At 39.8% G+C, this 23,509-nt stretch overlaps 1 protein-coding gene across 1 annotated transcript in view; it reads left to right on the top strand.

The window, feature by feature from the left end:
* The window catches only part of COL12A1 (collagen type XII alpha 1 chain), a 113,673-nt gene that overhangs the window by 17,004 nt on the left and 73,160 nt on the right, over nt 1–23,509 (top strand). The window contains exons 8-15 of the mRNA XM_021706935.1: nt 1,856–2,146; nt 2,301–2,903; nt 4,420–4,692; nt 6,749–7,021; nt 8,857–9,129; nt 17,681–17,953; nt 22,037–22,303; nt 22,703–22,895. Of these exons, the coding sequence (XP_021562610.1) occupies nt 1,856–2,146; nt 2,301–2,903; nt 4,420–4,692; nt 6,749–7,021; nt 8,857–9,129; nt 17,681–17,953; nt 22,037–22,303; nt 22,703–22,895 (2,446 nt within the window). The remainder of the gene's footprint in view (nt 1–1,855; nt 2,147–2,300; nt 2,904–4,419; nt 4,693–6,748; nt 7,022–8,856; nt 9,130–17,680; nt 17,954–22,036; nt 22,304–22,702; nt 22,896–23,509) is intronic.

Raw genomic sequence — 23,509 nt, 5'->3', positions numbered from 1 at the left:
AAGTTTCCCAGGCTGTTCTCGAACCTGTGGTTCTCAAGCAAGCTCCTCACCTCGGCCTCCAGTGCTGGTGCTGGGATTACAGCCTCGAGCCGCCTTGCCAGGCCTGGACCCCATTCCATCTCAGAACTTCTCACTACTTCATGGGCTCTGAATCTTTGCTTTACCACCTGATGTCTAGCTTTTCTGCTCTGTATTATTATAAAGTCCATCTCCCTGCCTTCCCTTTTCTCTGCTTACTACTCTTAATCATTTTAGACAGTCTGATTCTTTGCTGGGGTGCCCTTGCATGTATGGAAGGGAAGTCCCAGAGTTTGTTTGGCCTTCTTTGAACTCTCCCAGGGGGTGGGGAGATTGGACTGCATGCAGTCACTCCTGCTTTTCCTCAAAGGCTTCTTCCCGTGGGCCAGCCCATGCTTTCTGCTTCCTGCATTGCCTCTGCACCACTCAGAGGTTTCGCTCAACCTCCACTTGGCGCATGTGTGGTTTCCCTCCCACCACTTTTTACAGAGACACCATTTTTGTGCACTACGCCTGATTGCCTTTTTGAGGAGGCAATGTGTAAACGTGTACCGATTTTTATACCTCCTTCTTGCAGGTCGATTGATAAGAAGTTAGAACTGTATCTTCTGGGAAGTTGATTACATGGGAAAATCCAGAATTTTGAGTATTTGTTTGAAATACCTTAAAATACTTATGCAAACTGTTAAATGCATGACTATGTTCCACACTGAGTAAGGATAAACATTTTTTCGATGATCGATATTTATGTGTCAATATGCGTGTTATAAACAGTTGTTTCAGCTCTGTTTGGTGGCACTCTGATCAGAGTTGATCTTTTTTTTTTTTTACCCTGAAGTTAGTGAAAATACAATTGTTTAAAATTATGAGAACCCATCTCCAAATGACTTTGAACTTTTAAATGCTTTCTCTTTCTTGGCATATTATAAAGTATCTTTTAAGGATTACAGTTTTTAAAAATTATTTATTTAAAATTGTGGGGTCCAATTGAGGGTTAGGTATACAAATATTCATTGTGCAGGTACCCTTGCTGATGAGGTGCACTACGCCTGTCCTCCCTTCCCCAGGCAGTTTCCCACTACTGCCAATCCCACTTCCTCGCCGCCCCCACCCAGTTTCCCACTACTGTCATTCCTTTTTTTAAGGTATTATGATAGTTGTTCAAGGTGCACTTATGAGTGAGAACATGTGATACTCAGATCTTTGTTTCTGTGAAAGATCACTCAGTATTATAAACTCTAATTCCATCCAAGTTGCTGCAAAATTCATGATTTTGTTCTTTTTTATCGCTGCAAGATACCTGCACACGTTTAAACAATGTTTATCGCAGCATTGTTCACAATAGCAAGATCATGGAACCAACCGTGCTGTCCATCAAAAGAGGACTGGATTTTAAAAATGTGGTCCATATACACAATGGAATATTATGCAGCCATAAAAAAGAGAAAAATTTTCTAAAGAATTGAATGAAACATTGATTTAACAAATATTTATCAAGTGCCTACTTCAGTCACATGAATGAAAACAATGAACGAAATACCAAAACCAGAATGGAATCTTGGGTTAAGAGAATAATTAGGCATGATGTATCCTAGCATTAATTTCTTCTAAAGCCTTTTTTCCTCCATAAACTTCTCAGCAATTTGAGTAAAAGTCAAGTGTTAAGTCACTTGTAGTTTGATAGAGACAAGTGGCATTGGGGAGAGAGGAGGGTGTTGGGCAACTCTCCTTGATGTATTCAGAATTCATTTGAATAAGGAGAATTTAAGGTCCAGACCTAAAGACTAAGTTAATAAGGTTGCATCTCAGCATTATTAATAATCAATATTTCTTTTAGTTGTTGAGCCTCCTTCGAATTTGGTTGCCACGGAAGTCTCATCAAAATACGTTAAGCTAAGTTGGAGTCCACCTCCTAGCCCAGTGACCGGCTATAAAGTCATCCTCACGCCAATGTCAGCAGGAAGTCGCCAACTTGCTCTGAGTGTGGGACCACAGACGACCACACTCAGCGTCCGTGACCTCTCAGCAGACACAGAATACCAGATCAGTGTTTCCGCCATGAAGGGAATGACAGCCAGTGAACCCATTTCAATCATGGAGAAGACTCAGCCCATGAAAGTTCAAGTGGGTGAGTTATTGGGTGCATTGCTGGTCTGGACTTAGTTTTGAATGAATTTTTTTGTCTTTTTAAAGAAGCACGCTTGCTAAGAAAGTCAGATATCTATATTTTAATGATCAATCAATATGTGTTGAAGTTTAATGTGCTTTATTTCCCTTGACAGAATGCTCACGTGGTGTGGATATAAAGGCTGATATCGTGTTCTTGGTGGATGGTTCCTACAGCATTGGGATTGCAAACTTTGTTAAAGTTAGAGCATTTTTGGAAGTTCTTGTAAAAAGCTTTGAGATTTCGCCAAATAGAGTCCAAATTAGTCTTGTCCAATACAGCCGGGATCCTCATACTGAATTCACCTTGAAAAAGTTCACCAAAGTTGAAGATATAATCGAAGCGATAAACAGCTTTCCCTACAGAGGGGGGTCTACGAACACTGGCAAAGCAATGACTTATGTCAGAGAGAAAATATTTGTGCCTAGCAAGGGTTCAAGAAGCAACGTCCCCAAGGTCATGATTCTTATCACTGACGGGAAATCATCAGATGCTTTCAGAGATCCTGCTATAAAACTAAGGAATTCGGATGTGGAAATCTTTGCAGTTGGGGTGAAGGATGCCGTTCGCTCAGAATTAGAAGCCATTGCCTCTCCTCCTGCCGAGACACATGTGTTCACAGTGGAAGATTTTGATGCTTTTCAGAGGATATCTTTTGAACTCACACAGTCTATCTGCCTTAGAATTGAACAAGAATTGGCAGCTATAAAGAAAAAAGGTGAGTTGACTTTGTAGAGTAAAAGTTATTTCTTCATGAACAACAGCATTTTTGGTTCTAAAGTTGTGGATAATGTTCTCTTTCAAGTCTCTTTATAGACAGGTACATGTAGGTTTCCTATGTAATTAAAAACTATTGAACTCAGTTCATTTAGCTGTGAGATATGAGATATGACTTTCTCTAGGTAGGGATCCAATTTTTGTTGGTGAAAAAGCTACTTGTCCCCTAAGAGTCATGAGATGTTTCTGTTCCCAGGTCCTGAAGCTGGTCTAGGAATCAACCTTATCACAATTATTTGTCATATGCAAGTCAAAGACCACTTACTGGGAGTTATGTGTCAGATACTGAGTTAGGGCCTTGCATCAAAGGTGGCTGGAATATGGTGTTAGATCTTTGATGTCTTTGCATGAACACCCTTCTTGAAGCTTGTCGGGCATCATTCCTCTCACCTGGCATTCCCTAAACCTCTTTTCTTTACTTGTCTCAAATCCGTTTTTCAGTGTTTAGTTAGGGGCCCCCTCCTTTTTATTAAGCCTTCCTTAACTGTTGCAGCACTGTGACACTGTCCCTTCTGCCCATTTGGCATTCATATCTACTGCTTTCTTTGTTAATAGCCTTGCATTGTCCTGTCTCTCCAGTTTGATTGAATGACCCCTGTGGACTCCAGATGTGTGTTAAACATGATTTATTTCTATGATTTAGCTTAATGAATATTCAATTATTAGGAAAAATTCCACGATCATTACTTTGATGTATCTCTCCACCTGCCAGCAAAGGCTCACATTCCGGTACTGAGGATATGGATGGTTCATTTTTGGCTTACTACTGTTTAAATATTCCAATTACGGGCAGGACCCTTCTATTACTTTGTCTTAAGAATCTCAAATTTCAAATCTATTTTATAATAATAATAATAATTATTTTTTGAGTTGGGATCTCACTCTGTTGCCCAGGCTAGAGTGCAGTGATGTGATCACTGCTCATCATAGCCTAAACCTCTTGGACTAAGGCGATCCTTCCGCCTTAGTCTCCTGAGTTGCTGGTACTGCAAGCATGTGCCACCACGCCCGGCTAATTTTTAACTATTTGTTTTTTGAGAGACGAGCTCTCTTTATGCTGCCCAGGCTGGTCTTGAACTGCTGGGCTTAAGTGATCCTCCTGCCTTGACCTTCCAAAGTGCTGGAGTGCCATTACCTGTGTGTTCTGTCTCCTTGAACTGCGCGGGGGATACTGAAGGCGTGGCCACTGCATCCAGCTCAAATTCAGTCTTAGTCAGTCATTTAAATAACCTAACTTAGTACTATGGATGGTCAAGGCAGATAATCAGGTTGTTCTTGTTGGGTTGTAAGTGGGGTCCTTTACTCAATGGTCAAGTGCGGGAGATGTACTCAATACAGTGGCCTTAGTGGCCATCCTTCTTGCAAATCAATATCATCCACTTGAGAAATGTACTCATTGGGCCCATTTTTGTTTGATAGGTTTAAACATTTTTAACGATCTCTCTTCTTTTTGATAGCTTATGTACCTCCAAGAGATCTTAGATTTTCTGAAGTGACTTCTTACAGTTTCAACACCACGTGGTCTCCAGCTGGAGAAAATGTCTTTTCATATCATATCACCTATAAGGAAGCTTCTGGGGATGACGAGGTCACAGTGGTGGAGCCAGCATCCAGCACCAGTGTTGTTCTCAGCAACCTGAAGCCAGAGACCCTCTACCTGGTCAACGTGACTGCGGAATACGAGGACGGCTTCAGCCTACCCCTCACTGGAGAGGAGACCACTGCAGAAGGTGTGATAGGCTTCTCACTATTTTTCAGAAACTAGTAACTTACTGTAGAACAAAGTGACAGTCTGTAATCACCATCTGCTTTATAGTTCAGTATTGCAAAGGCCTTTGTAAGACTTGGCCTCTCTAAAGCACAGCTTTTCGTAAATCTTTTCAAAATGAGAAAAAAACTTTTAAGTAAGAAACCTTAGACTTATTTTGATGAGTTTGAGGTTAAGAGACATAGAGAACTCTTAATAATTGTGGAATCAATATCTGAAATACTGCGTTTCCATCTTTTTCTGTCCCATGTTTCAGGAGTGTCATTTTTAAAAAAAATTATTTTCATTGTTTTTATTTTAAAGATGTGGGGTACAATTCAGGGTTAGGTATACAGATGTTCATTTTGCAGGTACCTTTGTTGATGAGATGTGCCTCTCCCTCCCCTGGCAGTTTCCCTCAACTGCTAATCCTACCCCCACCCCGGCAGTTTCCCGTTACTGCCAATCCCTTTCTTATAGTAATATGATCATTGTTCAAGGTCCGCTTATGAGTGAGAACATATGGCCCTCTGTTCTTTGTTTCTGTGAAAGATCACTCAGTATGATAGACCCTAAGTCCATCCGGGTTGCTGCAAAGTCCATATTGGTCCTTTATGGCTGCATAATATTTCATTGTGTATATGTACCACATTTTAAAAATCTAGTCCAACTTTGATGATTCTAGCTCATTAGTCTCTCTGCTATTTGTTCTGATTAGTTTAATCTTTTTTCTTGCCATACACAATGAATCATGGTCACATGTCAGTCAACTACCATTTCTTTCTTTTCTGAAGTGATGCACTTCTTTTCTCTCTCCCTCGAGTGATCAGTTGATGTGTTGAATATTTAAGTAAAGTTTTCATTGTTTATGAGGTCCATGCAGGCACGGGGCATTAGATTTTCTCCTCTGTGGGCTGAGGAGACAGCAGCTTCCAGTTCACCTTTCCTGAATGCGTTGTCTATATGGACAGTTCGCCCCTTGAATAAATGGGTCATTAAAACATGTTTACTGAACCCAAAGCCAAAGGATGTTCTCATTTGGGCTTAATGGACATTTTACTTAAAACTGTGATCTTATGGGGGTTACCCACACTGCAATTTGGCTTCAGGATTTAGATCTAGCATTCATTATGTACCTACCTGGTACTTGCTTTATCCCACGTATGGTCCAGTTATCTTCCAAGTCAAATGACCATATCGGTAAAAAGTTAGTGTGAGACCAACTGGGTAAGACAGTTGGGTCAGGTGGGAAAATATGGTTGATCCGGGTATTAGGCATGATTTACTTATTTTTCTGAGAAGGAATTAGTATGAGTGGAAGTCTCGGTTACTTTTTTTTTTTTTAAACTGAGATCTCACTCTGTCACCCAGGCATAGTGCAGTGGCATGATCACGGCACACCACAACCTTGACTTTCTGCTTAGGTGATCCTCCTGCCTCAGCCTCCCAAGTAGTTGGGACTACAGGTGCATGCCACCAAACTGGCATAACTTTTTGATTTTTTTGGAGAGACAAGATCTCACAATGTTGCCTAGGCTGGTCTTGAACTCCTGGGCTCAAGCAACCAAACCGGCATCATTTTTTGATTTTTTTGGAGAGACAGGGTCTCACAATGTTGCCTGGGCTGGTCTCAAACTCCTGGGCTCAAGCAATCCTTTCACCTCGGCCTCCCAATGTACTGAAATTACAAACATGAGCCACCATGTCCAGATGGTCTTGGTTATTTGTATTCAGATAAATGAATTGTTTTTATTCTTGAATTTTATAGCAATATACATTTATCACTTAAGGATATATTTATGATTTTAAAAGTTTACTATTATGTACTTAGTTTCTTTCTGGATATTGTAGAATACGTATTTGTTCTTTCAGAATCTAGTTAATCTCTGGTTAAATGAGTGCAGTAACCAGGTTGCTTGTCAAAAAACTGCTCATGGATTTGTTTAGAGAGATGCTATAATTTAGTAATCAAAGATAGTTTTTGTATTTTTCATACAGAGCCAGTCAATTTATGCTTTAACATTTTTTTAAAATTTCAGTAAAAGGAGCACCTCGGAACCTAAAGGTGACAGATGAGACGACAGATAGTTTTAAAATTACCTGGACTCAAGCTCCAGGGAAAGTTTTAAGGTATCGAATCATATATCGACCAGTTGCTGGTGGAGAAAGCAAAGAAGTGAGCACCCCGGCCAATCAGAGGAGGAGAACCCTGGAGAACCTGACTCCAGACACAAAATATGAAGTCTCTGTGATTCCCGAATATTTCTCAGGGCCTGGCTCTCCATTGACTGGCAATGCAGCCACAGAAGAAGGTAGAGGAAGTTGGGGGAACAGCAAGACCTTAGGCCAGAGGGGCAGAGTGGGAAAATTGTCTGGATAAAACAAGTCATGAAACACTTTGTTCCAGTTTCTGAGTATCTTAGACCATAGTTCTTTCATATTTGCGTTATTTAAAGTTTTGACTTAATCGTGATGTCGTTTATTTGTGTCAATAGAACTTGAGTGCTATGCTATGGTCTCAATATTCTTTTAAAATTATATAAATCATATAAAATGAACAATGACGAGGGATTGAAAATCAAGCTGCTGGGCACCATTGAAACATTGCATTTTTACTCTTTGGGAAGATTTTCTAACATGAACCTGTTTTTATTTCATTGGGAAAGATAGGCTCACAGGTTACATTCAAATGTATGCTGTAAATGATTAATGCTTAATATATTTTTTCTTGAGAAAAAATAAGGCATTCATAATTTTCGCTTTATTTTCTATCTTTAAAGTTTTTCAAATAGTAAAAGTAATGCTAAGAACACGTTAAGAGCAACGAACAGCTATCAGCGCCTCTTTGTGTCAGGTTCTGTACAGAGGAGTTTTCATCTGTTGTCTCATTTAATCCCTGCAGAGGCTTTATCAAGTTATTATTATCACCTCAGCTTTGTAAGGGAATTGAGGCTAAGGAAATTATGTGATAGCTCAGAGTCGTGTAGCTAGAAAGTGGTCACTCTGGGTTTGTGAACCTCACTGTCCTTCTGCACGTACTTACAAGGGATCTCCATTACAGCCCAGCTATGTCACTCTCTTCCCTCCCTCTTTCCCCTCCTTTTTCCCCTGCATCTCCCCTCCCTCCCTCCACATCACTCACACACCCTCCTTTCCTGGGCATCAGCTTACTTACCCTCCCTCCCTCCCTCCCTCTGTATCACTCTCCCTTCCTCCCTCTGCCACCTAGATCATTGGCATTTTCTGCTCTCACTTTCCACCCATTTTCTTCCTCTTCTGTTTTGCTTGGGAAGTCACGACTCCATTTTTCTCTATCTTTCTGGGGACCCAGGACTGTTTGTGCTGGGCACCATGAAATAACCCAGTGGCCCTTCATCATTTTCTTTTCTGGAGCACAACTGGCTGGCTGTTGTGTACTCAGTGGGGAGTGTCATAGGGTGACTTGAGACCTTTCAGAGGTGACACCACCAGGAAAGTCACGAATTATCAGTCATCGCTTTTGCAAGGCGCTGAAGAGTTGTGCCCAAGGCTGGATCTCATTTAGACTGTTTCTTTTCTTACTTTTCTTTTTTTGGTGGGGGATGGAATAATTTTTATCATTTATCATTTTTGTTATATCTGCCTTATTTCCTGTCTGTTTCCTTTAGATGTTCAGAGCGTTACACCAATGAACTGTTTTTTACTGAAGATTTCTTAGAGAAATTAACATCTACATTTTAGGCAAACTTCTTTCTGGTCCCCTCCAATTGTGGGAGCTTTTCTGTCTTCTTAATAAACTCCTTCTTTTTTCACCCCCCCAATCTACCTTGTAATACTAATCAATATGTATACATTTTGTAGTACTTTGTTAAGGAAAATTTAAAGCAACGATTTTACAGGAAATATTCTAACATGAAGGATTTTACATGAGAGATTTTAAACACAAAAGAGGAATTGGATGTCTTTTGTTTTTTTTCTTCTAATATGCAGGGCTGATTCAGAAATTCTTAAACTTTGTTGGCTAGTCAACAATTAAAATTGCCATAGTCTCATCCAGTGTATAAATTTGATATAATACGCACACATAGGTAAAGTGAACAGTGTTTTTCGAGTCATTTTACTAAATAATAGGTTTTAATGTTATTGTTGCCTTTGTTTTTTAATGAAGTTAGAGGGAATCCGAGAGACTTGAGAGTTTCTGACCCTACGACATCTACTCTGAAATTGTCTTGGAGTGCGGCCCCAGGAAAAGTGAAACAGTACCTGGTGACATACACACCGGTGGCAGGGGGCGAAACCCAAGAGGTCACAGTGAGAGGAGACACAACCAACACCATGCTGCAGAGATTGAAGGAAGGGACTCAGTATGCCTTATCTGTGACTGCCTTGTATGCGTCTGGGGCTGGGGACGCCCTTTTTGGAGAAGGAACAACGCTAGAAGGTAATTCCTGTTATGTTTTCTGGGACTCCCTGAGCTTGTTTGTGATTCTGAATTTAGAAAGCTAAAATGCGTTCAGAGAATGAAATCCAGAAATGTGCTCTCTTTTCTCTTAAAAGGAATTTATATTGAAAAGCAAATAACCATAAAACTGTCAGTTATTCAGAGATATTGAATGTAAGCAACTGAAAAACTCTACCTTGATTAGGAAGAAGTGTCTTGGGGAGATGAAGCCATAATGAGGCCATAGAGACGTGTTTGTTAAATTAAACTGGATTAATTTAACATGGCTGTGTCATGGGCTGATTAAATGGAGAGCAGGCGTGCTACGTTCAGAGCGGGAAAGATCCTTGGGGAACAGAGATGAAGAAGGCTTGGATTGCCCAAGGTGGTACATCTGATTCTGCCACCCAGGTCCAGATAGGAGCCATTTTGTGATTTTTGTCAAGTGCTCGCTGCATTTGCCATGCATAAAAGCATTCATACTAGCTTGAGAAAGACGAAAATCCAAGTATCTGTTTGTTTTCTGAGTGACCTCTAAAATCCAGTTCCGTGTTGGAAGTTCAAAGTTAATGCAACACAGTACTTAGAAACATCAACAACAGTGGAGCTTTTGATGGTGACCTTGGTTGTCTAGAGTTAATTGTCAGAAGGCTTTGTATTTCCTTAGGATCTTTTGAGATGCAATTGTAGCTTAGTTTTAACTCATCACAACTACTATGAGGGACAAGGGAGAGAAAACACAAGTTTAATTTAACCACAGTGTTGACTCAGTCCTATGCTTGAGGCCCAAATAGGCTACCAGGCAGGAGCGTCTCTTTTCTGTGTCATCACATTTTATGTGACTTATGTTAACTGATCATAGAAAGAAAACGAATTTGAAGTATTTTTTGTGGTGTGAAATCACCATGATAGCAAGGAAAATACTCACAAATTTGATAGATCCAGGAGCTCAGAGAATTGTAGATACTGTAATTGGCAGGATGAGGCCTGCAATACACAGTTCTTGGAAACTTCAAAGTAAAAAATGAAAAACAAGTAGACAAAGAAATCCTAGCCAAAATCATATCCATCAAGAGTTTAATCCTCATAGTCAGTGAAATCTGTTTCTAGAATAATTTAAATAAAATATTAAATACCAGTGTGTAAAGTCCTGATAACCAGAGGAATCCTGGTTGTGCTACTTAGCTGTGTGACCTTGGAATAATCCCTTAACTTTTCTGAGCCTCAGTTTATCCATCTACAAAGAGGGGATGATTGTCCTCCCCTCCTCCTTCCAGGGTTATTATGGAGACCAAATGGAAGAATGTAAGTGGAACCCTTTGGGAACTGTCAGATACTACATGTGTATGAAATGCATCAAGAGGAAGTAATTTAACTTTAGAACTGACAGCTAAAAATGCAGTTTCTCTTGGTATACCCAAGGGGGCGATTAGTCCCAGGACTCCTGCATATACCAAAATCCACTTATAGTCAAGTCCAAATGTCAGCAATAGGGAACCCACGTGTAGGAAAAGTTGGCCTTCCATACACATGGATTTAGCATCCTGGGAATCCCATATTTGCCATCCACATTTGGTTGGAAAAAAACTGGTTAAAACTCATGTTGTTCAGTGATCAACTGTATAGCTCAGTATTTCAGATAATTGATTGGTGACACGAACATTTTGAAAATAGTAAGTAGAAACAAGAATTGCCTTAACTACAGAGACATGAGCTGAGCAATAAAAGCATGTGCTTTTTTACATCCAGACCTTCTGATGTTCCCTTTGCCATATCTTTCCCGCAGGCTTTTCAACATAGGTTGTTTGTAAGATTCTTTTCAAAGATGCACGTGTGATCTTTTGCTTTTTATAGAATAGGTATAGATTATACTTGTGGGAATTTCTCCTTTATAAGGAGTATCTTGGAAATAATTGAATAGTTTTACTTCTTCTTGTGCCTTTTAATCTTCTGATATTCATTTGCATTTTTCTTGCTTTTAAACACATATTCATGCTTAGTTAAAATCTTCTTGATTCTAAAAATTAAGACATTTTTGCCAAGAATAATATATCAAATTTTATATAACAAAATACACTGTAAATTTTATAGCACATTCTGTGATTTTTCTAGACCAGATGTAGAGCTAGATTGTTTATAGTGTTATAGGATCTGCAAAGCAGTGTAAAAAAAACCTACCAACTTGGATGTATATGTGAGTGTATACACACATGTACACGTCTTTGATGAGAAATAATCTCTAAGGGAGATAAATAAGTAGTAAGATATTCAAAACTATTGTTTCCCATTTCCTGAGAAGGAAGATAGCTAGATAATTTACAAGGTTGCTTAAAGATACAGTTTTTTTTTTGCAATAACAAAAAAATTTCCATTTACACTAAAGCTCTTACTGCAGTGAACGACTACAAAAAATGCCGCCAGCCTGATTTTATTAACATATTGATCCAATTTCTTTATGTATGGTAAACTCGACAAATATGTGAAAGCATAGTTGTGACTAAATTAAAATAATAGAAGATTTTTGCCCCTGGTTATTCCATTTCATTTTATTATATGAACTCAGCCAAATCCACATACCATATACAGGAATAGGGTATGATGGTAAATTCAGGGAGTGGAAAGCCCTGCAACAGAGCCAGGCAACTGCTCTTGAGTGCTGCTGTTGTTCTAATTTCTTTTTCTCCTGGGAGAGGAGGTGGTAAGAGCTGAACTTGAAGGAATGTGTCTTCTCTCCAGAGGCGTGGAATCAGCCAGCAAGAGCCTTCTGTAGGTTGGACATTTTATAGATTATCTCAAGTGCATTATAAGGCTTTCAATTCGAAAGGAAAGACAATTTAAAAAGAGAGAGAGAGAGAGAGAGAGACAGAGACAGTGTGGTCTATAACCATCCGTAACTAGTACTTTTTTTTGAAATGCAGCCAATGATCAGAAAATTTCCCTGTCTCTGGAAGAGAGATTTATTAGCATTGGCTTTGGGAAGGTTCACAGTTGGCTGTAGTATTGTATGCAAAAGATTCACAAAGGCAGAGTTTATTACTATTTCAGATCCAAACTTCAGGGGGATCTGAGCTCAAACCATTAGCTTTGATTTACATTGTTTTTCCTCCGTTGTTGTTATTGTTAAGGTACATAGACTAAGTGTAATCACTGAAACATTGCTGTTTACATTAAATGCACTCTAAGTCTTGATAGAATCTTTGGTTGTCACCGTTAGTGCTTAAGAGAAAGGAAACCCTGTTTTTATAAACATTTAACTAAATCATGCCCATTTTTAATTTGGAGATCCATCACAAATGAATGAAAATTTCAGTTTGGGAATAATAGGGTTCTTTTTTATTTTCGAGTGTTTTTTTTTTTTTTGGCTATGGAAAATATGACTTTTTCAGAATTTCCTTTGTTTTGGTTGCTGTAGCGACCTGCCAGTGTCCTAGACATGAATGACTTCCTACAGATCCAACCAGGCTAACTCAGTTGACATTTTGTGACAATGAGTTTTTTTAGCATGTCACAGGAATTCTGCATGATTTTGAGTAACACAGACCCCTCCAGGACTGACTACACAAGGCCTCTGTGTTTTCCTAGACTTACTGCTGTCTCATAACTTGAAAATCATACATTCTGGGTATAGTAATGCTGACATTGCCAGGGAACTTAAGCACAGTCACCAAACAGTGATTCTTATTTCCTGTTCTCTGAATGGATGGCTCATTAAGAAAAATCTAATCATTTTGGAGAGGTCAGAATTATGGAGGAGATCTTTTTTTGCTCAAGTAAGCTTTTAAGTTGAATGATAATTTTATTGTTAAGAGATATTACAGATGTGAATGCAGCCAGTGATGCATAGTTTAAAGTAACTGAGTTAACTTATCGATAATGAACTTTGTCCTTTGGAATGGTGGCTCTGATTCACTGGTTATAAATCAAGTGTGTTTCCACATGGACGTCATCCAGAAGCAGTTCTTCTGTATTGCTGTGGAAAGTTGGATGACTTTTGAGCAGAGCTCCAACGGAAAAGACAAATTGATTCAGAAGAGAGTTTACCTTACATTTTCAATTTAACTTCTATTTTTGAAAGTGGCATGTGAGACTCAGTGAAAGCTGGCTGGAACAATCTATAAGATGAAATACAGTTTTGTCTCATGATTAATTTTTCAGTTATCATCATTGGCTAATTCGCATTATAATTATATTTGAATTGGATGCTAATTTGCTTTTCAGAAAGCAAATGGAAAAGGGCTAAGGAAACATAGGAAAGTTACTTAAATGAAGCATTCATTCTTTGGCCTGGTATGTGGAAAAAAACAGCATAGAAATCAACCCCTTGTGGATGTTCAGATCATGAGAAAGGTACCTGTCTAGAGCACTTCTTCCCAGCAGCAGCAAAGAGACACGTGCAAGCAGGCAGTAGAAAAAAATGGCTTAGAACATGCGTAACTAGGTCTTATAATCAGGACAGAAATGACGTACACCCAGATTGCAATCGAATTTTGTGCCTTTAGATTCGTGACAAGTGCGTTGTTATTTCTTATGCCTGTACTGGAACTGTCCTGGGAAGGGGACATGGAAAGCTATTGAGATGGACTCAAAGGAATAAAAATGAAGGCATACATCATCACAGATGACAAGTTGTTTGACATGATTGCCAGAATTTCTGTTACCAGAGATTAAAAGGATTGCTCAGATAAAAACCTGAACAGACCCCACCACCATAAAACATGTGTTTGTAAGGCCTGGGACACAGAAAGAGAAGGCCTTCAGAGAGGCAGGGAACTTCTTTTGGAGTGGAAGTGGACCCAGGTTCAGGAAAAAGTGGCAAACAAGTATACAGGGTTGGTTCATTGCTACGCGTCCTGCATCACCTCTTCTGGGGAGTGGCTGCAGACTGGTCTTATGATGCTTTACTTTCTTAGCTCTGGCGCTTTTCTCTTCCCTCTTAGAAACTCTACAAAGGGACTCTTGCCCAAACCCAATCTGCCCCAATAAACCAAAACAAGCCATGGGATCTCTTCCTGTAGTTGTAGATCTCCGGGGTTCCTTAGAGTGAGGACCAAAACAACAATATATTAAATCAAGCAAATGCCTGTCTAGGTAACACTTTCAACCTCATTCTTGTGAAAATGTGGTCAACTCTTCGACAGGAAGCATGCGTTCAGAGCCATTGCCTGTTGAGACAGGATGGAGGGGGAGAAAAGAACCATGAACTTCCCACACGTGCAGAGGATGGGGAGATGTGATGAAAAGCTTAAATCAATTTCTCAGTCCCCTGAGATTCAGCCTTGAGATTGTTTTGCTACCTACAGGAGTGAGTTGCTGGATAGGTCGATATAATTGTGCAGTGTACAAACCATCCAGCCGTCCTAGAGAGCATTTCATATCTAATGATTTTGACCAGTTTACTCTCACCCTAGCTGTCTTTTGAAGGAGCCCCATTTCTAAGTGAGAGCAGGTGTGAGGGTTCCTTTCCACACTGACCAAACACGTCTCCCAAATAAATGCTTCTCTAGGCATCAAAGAGGAGAAGCAGAAAAAATAAAAGAGTGAATTGCAGAGGCATTAGAATCCATAGGGCAGCTTTAAAAGATTTTTAGAAAGTGCCAGGACCGTGGCACATCCACAGATGATTCCAATTTAATTGATTTGGGCAAGGCCTCACCTTTGGCTCATGAGACAATTCTGTGTATCTGTTCAGGCCCAGTCCAGTTACTTTGCTGCTGAGGGCCCCATGAGGTGACATGGCCAATTGGTGGCTTGCTCAGCTGCTTGGACATCTAGCCCCAAGACCGGCTTGACCACTTGCCAGTCCACATTCTGCCAACTGTACCACAAGGTATAGTCCAGTTGCTTGCAGTTTTTGGCAATCTAATGTGTGGTCAAGCCAAGATCCCATTTTTTTCAAGAATTCAAGGGCTCCAGGTCTGATACAATTTACTTGTCTTGAGTTTATTCTCAAAATTCTGGGGTGTGATGCAACAGATAGAATACTCAGCTCCCCTTCTGCTTTTTAGGAGACAAAGAAATTATCAGTGAGTTTGAGAACAGTATAAACTTAATATTTAAGAATATTCTTATCAAACTGGCTGACATGCCAGAAGCCCACATGAAACTGGAGCTGACACTTTCTTCCTTTCTTTGGAGTACTTATTTGTCACTAACATGGAATGTTTCCATATTGATGGCTACCGATAGCCCCTTAATATACCAAAGGCAGAGACTATATGTTGCAGAGGGTTTTTTTTTCTGTGATTGAGAATTTAGTTGGTGATCACTCAAATTAGCATGCTGCTAATTAGAACTCAGGACTATTTTTTAGCTGATTTTGCATCTGCATCTTAAAAAGTGCTCTTGGGGCAACCCCCTCAGGTCCCCTTCCACTGCAGGTGCTTTTCTGTCCTTGTAATAAACTCTGCTTTCAAAAAAATAAAAAAGTGCGCTTGCAGGTTATTTTTAGGATATTGATAAACCTAGAAAATGTCTTTATTGCAATTTGACTAGTATTTTATTCTAGCTAGCTTTACGGGTCGTGAGGTTGTTAAGATAATAGATTAAAATCCATGGATAGACATGGCTGATGATCTAGGATCCTTTTGGTTTGAGCTCCAAAGTGTCTTTGTGAATGTATTTCTGCTTCACCCACTATTCTCTTCCTATTATTTTTCTCACAGGGAAATCATTAGCCTGTGTTTGTGAGATTGGTGTCTGTTGTCATGGAAATAAACAATTCACAAAGTTAATGCTGTAGAAAGTTGAAAAAAAAAACAAAACAGGCTGAGCAGGGAAAACTTTAGGGGAATTAGAAGCTGAAATTGTTTTAAAATTACTCCAGTGTTAAGTTGTAAGACAATACGCACATTTTAGGTGCCCTTACTTGTCTCATGCTTTTTGGGAATGCCATTGACACAGTATTTAGCTCATTTATATTCAGAGTTACTCTCAAGTGAGGTCACTGCACAAGGCAGTTTCTGACTGCAGTCTAGGAGATGTAAGAGAAAGGCACATATGGAAAATGGTGTATATCACGAGAAAGAAAACACATTGTACCTTTAAAACTCAGAGGCCAGCTGAAGGGCTATCAATTATTAAAACAAACCCACAACAAAACAAAAAAGACCCAACACTAAACCAAACCAAATGAAAGAAACAGACAGCTTAAATTGTACTTTTGTTTTCCTGCAAAAAAGGTATACAGACAACTAAAGAAGACTTCCAAATGGAGAATTGGCCTCTAGTGCAGAGGGAAAAAAGTCAATGTGTTCTTGAAAACACGTATTCTTTGTTGCAGTGAAATATGTAACTAATTTCCTTCCAGGGATGGGATGTGCTGTCAGCAGTTAAAGTTATTTGTAATAGAATTAGAATTTTCCATTTGGACTTGGGGTCTGGGAGGCTGCCCAGCTTCTGTTTTATTTATTTTTTTTCCCTCTAAATCCAATCGTATATGATGGGTTTTTGTCCGTCTAGATTTCTTTCACATTCATTGTTATGTTTATTTTTGTGCTGAACTATAATTGTTCAACTATGAGTCATTTTAAGACATTCATTTTAAAACTTTGAGTCAAGTGAAACAAAAACTTTCAAAATTCTTTTAAGAGCACTTTATATCATTTGCATGAATATACATCAATCACTGGTGAAATGCATGCTGGATAAGTAGATCATTTTATATTTATGTCATACTATGACATAAACACATAAACCCTAGTAAAGGTAGCCAGTGTAAAGTGACTTGTATATTTATCTACATTTAAAATATGGAAAATTCGAATTTTATTGGAAGACAGCTATGCCTTCTATTAAGTTGAGGTCTCCATATTTTTCCATTTGGGTTGTCTTTTTTTTTTTTTTTTTAATGGAAGAGCCAAAATTTAGTAGCAGAGATTTTCAATCAGCTAGAACAAGCAGTGTGTTTTATTTTGATGACTAATCGCTTTTAAATTTTCCAGAAGAATTGGTGGTTTTTAGTTTCACTGGGGTTAAGCTACATTGAAAGTTTGCGCTTCTAGTTTTTAAACTGTGTGAGCAAATAAAAGTTTTACCAGAAAACAATAGCGGGAATTAAGGCTTTCAAGTGCTAGGAGATTATTACAGTTATGGTAATTCATATATTGAAATTGAGCTTATTTAAATTAGATCAGAGAGGAGAAGATCATGGTAAGGAAATAAAAGATCTCTGTGAATCATGGGCTGTGTCATAAGGCAGACTAAAATGTGATAAAATTTGGGAATTTAAGGACTTTTTTTCTTATTAGCAAAAACTTTTAAGGCACACACACTTTCAAATTTGGAAGTCATTCTTGTCCTGAAGGACCTTAAAATCTGACTGGACATATGGGGCAAGGATGATATGTAGGGATCAACTATAATTCTGAATTTTTATTCCATCCATCTGTTTGACTGATAGAACAGGACAGCAACGCAGAAAGAAGAAATGGACAATTTTGTACAAGTCGAGTTTGAGTCCAACAAGTCAGAATGTCTACCAGGATCAGTGAGTAAGTAGTTCAATATCTACTGAACATTTAAAAAAATGATTCCCTTTTGATCTCTATCCTAGAACGTGGTTCACCGCGAGATTTAGTGACTAAAGACATCACTGACACATCGATCGGGGCTTACTGGACATCTGCTCCGGGGATGGTTCGTGGTTACAGGGTCTCGTGGAAATCGCTTTATGACGATATTGAGGCTGGAGAGAAAAATCTTCCTGGAGATGCAATTCATACTATGATAGAAAATCTGCAGCCAGAGACCAAATACAGAATTTCAGTGTTTGCAACTTACAGCGGTGGAGAAGGAGAACCTTTGACTGGAGATGCCACAACTGAATGTAGGTAACATTGTATGTGTGTCTGGGTGTGTGTTGCGACTATCCAGTTCCCTATCCGCTCAAGTGACATGTGGGTTAACCACTTGCATTTTTTTCTTTATATGATACACGAAGACAGAATAGTTGGATCTTTAAAGAATTTGGCTTAAATTTAAATTAGGTTAAGTGCCTATAAAATATGTCAGTGTTTGACATTTTGAATCTCTTTCAACTACCTATATTTGTCTGCTTCTTTTTTTCTTTTTTTCTGGTGGAATGATCAACCAGATAGGATACTCAACTAGTAAAAAGACTACGGCAACACAGACTTTAGGCATATTTATAGCTGCATGCTCTTGGTCATGTGACCACCTTCTTTGAGTTAATTATCAAATAACCAAGAGTAATTCCAGACTTAAAAAAAATTTTTTTGGTTAAGTTAAATTAAAAACCCACTCCATTTCTGGTGGCCTAAATATACCTCAATCTCATTAATATTCTTTCTTGTAAATAATTATGAATGGCCTCTCCTTGCCGCCTGGCGGCTGAAGGTGGTGTCTGGGTTTCTTGTTATTTGCTATGCACCTAAAAGTGCTAGAAAAAAAGTTTTTTCAAAAAACAAAAGAAATCACACCAAACCAACACATTATTTGTTAAGCATGGACAGTTCTAAGTTGTTGTAAGAGAAAACTTAAAATCCTTTTGTTTTGGGAGGATTTTAGAATAAGGAAAGAAGTGGGTGTTCATGTATTCCTTCTATGAGAAAGAAGAAAGGGAATTTGGTGATTTTTCTGGCAGAGGAAGAGAGAGAGAGAGGGAGGAGTGCACTGAGCAATTTCATTTAAGTCCTATATCCTGACTTCAAGTTGTCCTTAAACTGATGTCTTTTTGCCAGTGTTCTTTTTTCTTGAACTTCTGGCCTCATGAGATCCTTCTGCTTTGGCCTCCCAAAGTGTTAGGATTACGGGTGTGAACTACCAAATCTGGCCTGAGTTCATTTTCTTTTTATCATCTAAGTTAACTAAAAAGTTTTTTAAAAAGCTCCTTATAGGACATTCAAATATGTGAAAAGGCTTATTTTTCAGGTATTCGCATGATTGATTTCCATGGTAGTATATGAAATCTTGTGTCTGGAATACATCGGCCAATGTAGTTTCAGAACCTGGCAGAAATCCGTTCTGTATTTCTGGGAAAATTCATTCGGGGTAAAGAGAAGCTGTATTGTAAACTTTGGCCAGATAGGACACAAACAGTTAAATTTATTTGTAGGAATAGAGACAATTTGTGTGACTGAAGAGTTATAAAGGAATTTGTATTTGTAAGGAATTTTTTTCTAATTTTCACTCCTGTCTTCCTCTATACGCTGTCCTAAGAGTTATCAGCTTGCTTTTTTGGCCAGGGGAACATTCCAGCTCTGTGGAAGATCGAAAATGACTCCTTCTGCTTTTGTTGGGTGGTTCCTGCCCTGGAGACATACGTGGGGTAGTTTCCTCACATGTATGCCCTGATAAGTACTGCACTGAAGACTCAAGTGTTAACTCTCTCTGTGACTGCTTTTTCTTTGTACACTTTGTTCTGTGAGTTCTATTGGCCCAGATTCTCCAGAATTGCAACTCATTGTGTTCACTGAGGGGGCCACCAGGCTCCATCTGGGTCCCTCTTCCCGTATGGGGCTTGCAAACTCCAGCAGTGAGCTGGGGTTGTCTTCGAACCTGTTCCCAAGTGTCCTCATGTCCACAGGGATCTCTGTGCTGTGCTGACTGAGGCCTGATGTCTGAAAGCTGCTGCTTCCTTTTTTTAAAGTTATTTCAAGTGACTCTTGCCCATTTAAACATGAAAACTACTTCTCCTCTCCCTCTTCCTGCTCTTTCTCCATTTCTTTTGGAGTCACTCAGACGGGAGTGGGTGGTGGTACAATCGTGACTCACTGCAGCCTCGACCTCTTAGGCTAGGCGATCCTTCTGCCTCAGCCTCCCGAGTAGCTGGGACTACAGGCGTGCACCACCATGTCCAGCTTAGTATTATTATTATTGTTATTATTAGAGACAAGGTCTTGCTGTGTTGCCCAGGCTGGTGTGGAACACCTGGGCTCAAGCAATCCTCTTGCCTCAGCCTCCCAAAGTGCTGGGATTACTTTGAGCCACTGCACCTGGCAAAAACTTCTTTTAAAATCAGAACAGATTTTGAATTTACTTCAGCTTAATCTCTTCCTGTAGAAAACACTTTTGACCTTTTGAAGCCTAAGATTATGGAACTGAATGAAATTATCCTGCTTACAAACTCTAATTATGTGTAAAAAAGAGGCTGCTGTTGGCTGTGTGTGGATGTGGTGCCCTGTTTTGGGTAGAGTTATTGATGATTGTGAAATATTAGTAATGATAATTCCATGAACAATATTGGTTACCTGTGAAGCAGACACTACTTACATACTGTGCTTTCTGGCATACTCGGTGTTTGCCAACTTTTCTCTAGAGCCCTGAGGTCTTTGGACGTGTCAGAATTTCCTTCTTTTGTGCTTACAGTGGTACTCAGGCAAACACAGGAGAAGTGGAAGCCACAGTCAGGCACACCGGCTAGTCATTTGTGAACTGCCACTTTTCCAGAAAAGTCCCAAGTAAAATTTCCAACCCTTCATCCGTAACATTGGTACTAAAGAAATTATTTACAGATGGAAAGATATTAAAAATTCTAAAGCCTGATCTCGGGAAACGGATGTTTTCTTTACTAAAGTCTTTAGAATGCAAATAGGAAATCCTTGCGATACAAGCTTCGAACTTCCATTTTTTAGTATTAGCTAGATAAAACGAAATCATCTTACTGAGATCTCACTGAGATTAGGCTCACACGCCATCCTGTGCTTAGGAGAGATCACAGTGCTCAGCGAGAGAATAGCACACGTGCAAGAAGCCACAGATGTTCTTCTTCCACTTAAGTGAGAGGTGGACATCTATTGTCTTTCAATACGGTATACACTTTAGTATTATTATTTTTTGCTTTTTATTTTTTTTGAGTTGGAGTTTCACTCTGTCGCCCAGACTGGAGTGCAGTGGCTGCTCCCGGCCACCGCAGCCTCAACCTGCTGGGCTCCGGCGATCCTTCCGCCTCAGCCTTCCGAGTAGCCGGAATTACAGGGGCGCGCTACCACGCCCGGCTAATTTTTTATTTATTGTAGAGATGAGGTCTCGCCAAGTTGCCCAGGTGGGTCTTGAACCCGCGGGCTCAGGCAATCCACTCACCTTAGCCTCCCAAAGCTCTGTGATTACAGGCTGAGCCACCGAGCCCGGCTACTTTTTATTTTTTAAATTTTTATTAAAAAGATGTGGGGTACATTTCAGGGTTAGGTATATAAACATTGATCATGCAGGTGCCCCTGTTGATGAGGTGTGCCCCTCCCTCCCCTAGCATTTTCCTCAACTGCCAATCCGCCCCCCCCCGCCGACAGTTTTCCACTCCTGCCGATCGCTTTCTTATAGCATTATAATTGTTCAAGGCCCATTTATGAGTGAGAATATATGGAACTCTGTTCTTTGTTTCTGTGATATATCACTGAGTATGATAGACTCCAAATCCATCCCAAAACACATCTCAGATATCACCACCATGACCAAGTAGGCTTCATCCCCAGGATGCAGGGCTGGTTCAACATTCGCAAGACCATAAATGTCACTAAATACATCAACAGATATAAAAGCAAGAACCACATGATTATCTCACTAGATGCAGAAAAAGCTTTTGATAAAATTCAGCATCTCTTCTTGATAAAAACCCTCAAATACCTAGGTATAGAGGAAACATACCTCAAAATAGTAAGTGCCATCTACGACAAACCCACAGTTAACGTCTTGCTAAATGCACAGAAAGTGGAAATGTTTCTCCTGAAAACTGGAACACGACAAGGCTGCCCACTTTCACCCCTCTTGTTCAATATTGTGTTTGAAGTCCTAGCTCAGGCAATTAGACAAGAGAAGGAAATCAGGGGTCTCCAAATAGGAAAAGAGGAAGTCAGGCTATCCCTCTTTGCTGATGATATGATCATCATTTTGCTGATGATATGATGCCTTGAAAATCCAAGGTATACATTTTAATCTTCCTTTTATCCCCCAGTGTCTCAAGACTCCAAGCTCTTGAAGGTGGATGAAGAAACAGAAAACACGATGAGAGTGACGTGGAAACCGGCACCCGGGAGAGTGGTCAACTACCGTGTGGTGTATCGGCCCCGCGGGGGAGGGAGGCAGATGGTGGCCAAGGTGCCACCGGCTGTCACCTCAACCGTGCTCAGGCGCCTTCAGCCCCAGACCACATATGACATCACGGTGCTCCCTATGTATAAGACGGGGGAAGGGAAGCTGAGGCAAGGATCGGGTACAACAGGTAACCAAGAGTCATTGTCCTTCTGAGGGGAAGAGTGTGTTCATGTTTTGCAAGAGGGCTTCTGTGTGTCTATTTCATTTGTAAATGTTTAAAATGGAAACTGTGATACACTAAATCATAATGACTAGATAGGATGCCTAAGTAACATCATTTTTTACCAATCTTGTTTCGGGTACAGTGATTCTACACATTAATGCTCTAATATGAGTCCAATCTGAATTGTGAAAATTAAATAAATTCCACTTAGGGGGCATTCTGTTATCAGGACTTGAATGAGACATGATATTGTGTGTCACCAGACTGAACTCTCTTTATAAATATGCACTTTGGGAGTGGCTACTTAAAAAGCCCCCCAAACCTAGTCTTATGGATAATATCACATCTTTTTTTGTCTTCCAGCTTCTCGATTTAAATCGCCCAGAAACCTCAAAACATCTGACCCAACCATGTCAAGCTTCCGAGTGACCTGGGAGCCCGCCCCTGGGGAAGTGAAAGGTTACAAAGTCACATTCCACCCTACAGGCGATGACGGAAGACTGGGGGAATTAGTGGTTGGACCCTATGACAACACAGTTGTTTTGGAGGAACTTAGGTAGGAATGAACTACGTCTGTGTTAAAAGATCGCCCCAATTTGTGTTTAAAAAAATTGAATAACTTTGGTAAATTAGGTCTTACACAAATGATCATTCACATGTCTGTTTTCCAGCAGAGTATTTAAAATCAGCTAGGCTACTTTCTTATGCTTGGTGCTCCCGGAGTTGAGATTAGGATTCAAATGTTAACAACAGAATTTAGGCCTGAGCAGGATTTTTTTGTAATGTTTTACTGATTTTTGTCATTAAGTGGTCAAGAATGGCATTTTTTTCATTAACACACTGCTTTTGAAAAATTAACGTCTGTATTACACGATTTCACCATAATGTTAGCTGCGTGGAAATGTGTGGGTTTCTGTGCCTTCCGGAAGGACTTCAGAGAGCCATGCTGAGGTCCTGGGTGTGAATCACCCCAGTGGGATTCCCAGGAGAGATAAGGCAGGGCCGGCTGGCAGGAGAGGGCTGGGCTGGGCTGGGCTGATGAAAGGCCTCGCTTCAGCCTGTGCAGTGGAAAACAAGGAAGTCTGAATTTGAACAGCACTCTACATTCATGACGGTGAAGATAATGGACTACTGTGTGTGGCCTTCTGGAAAGCTTGTTTTGTCAACCGT

This window comes from Carlito syrichta, unplaced genomic scaffold (assembly GCF_000164805.1).
Source record: "Carlito syrichta isolate Samal-C Ts95f unplaced genomic scaffold, Tarsius_syrichta-2.0.1 Scaffold316211, whole genome shotgun sequence".
Taxonomy (NCBI): domain Eukaryota; kingdom Metazoa; phylum Chordata; class Mammalia; order Primates; family Tarsiidae; genus Carlito; species Carlito syrichta.
The sequence above is the reverse complement of the archived record's forward strand: the minus strand, read 5'-3'. Positions and strand labels throughout refer to the sequence as shown.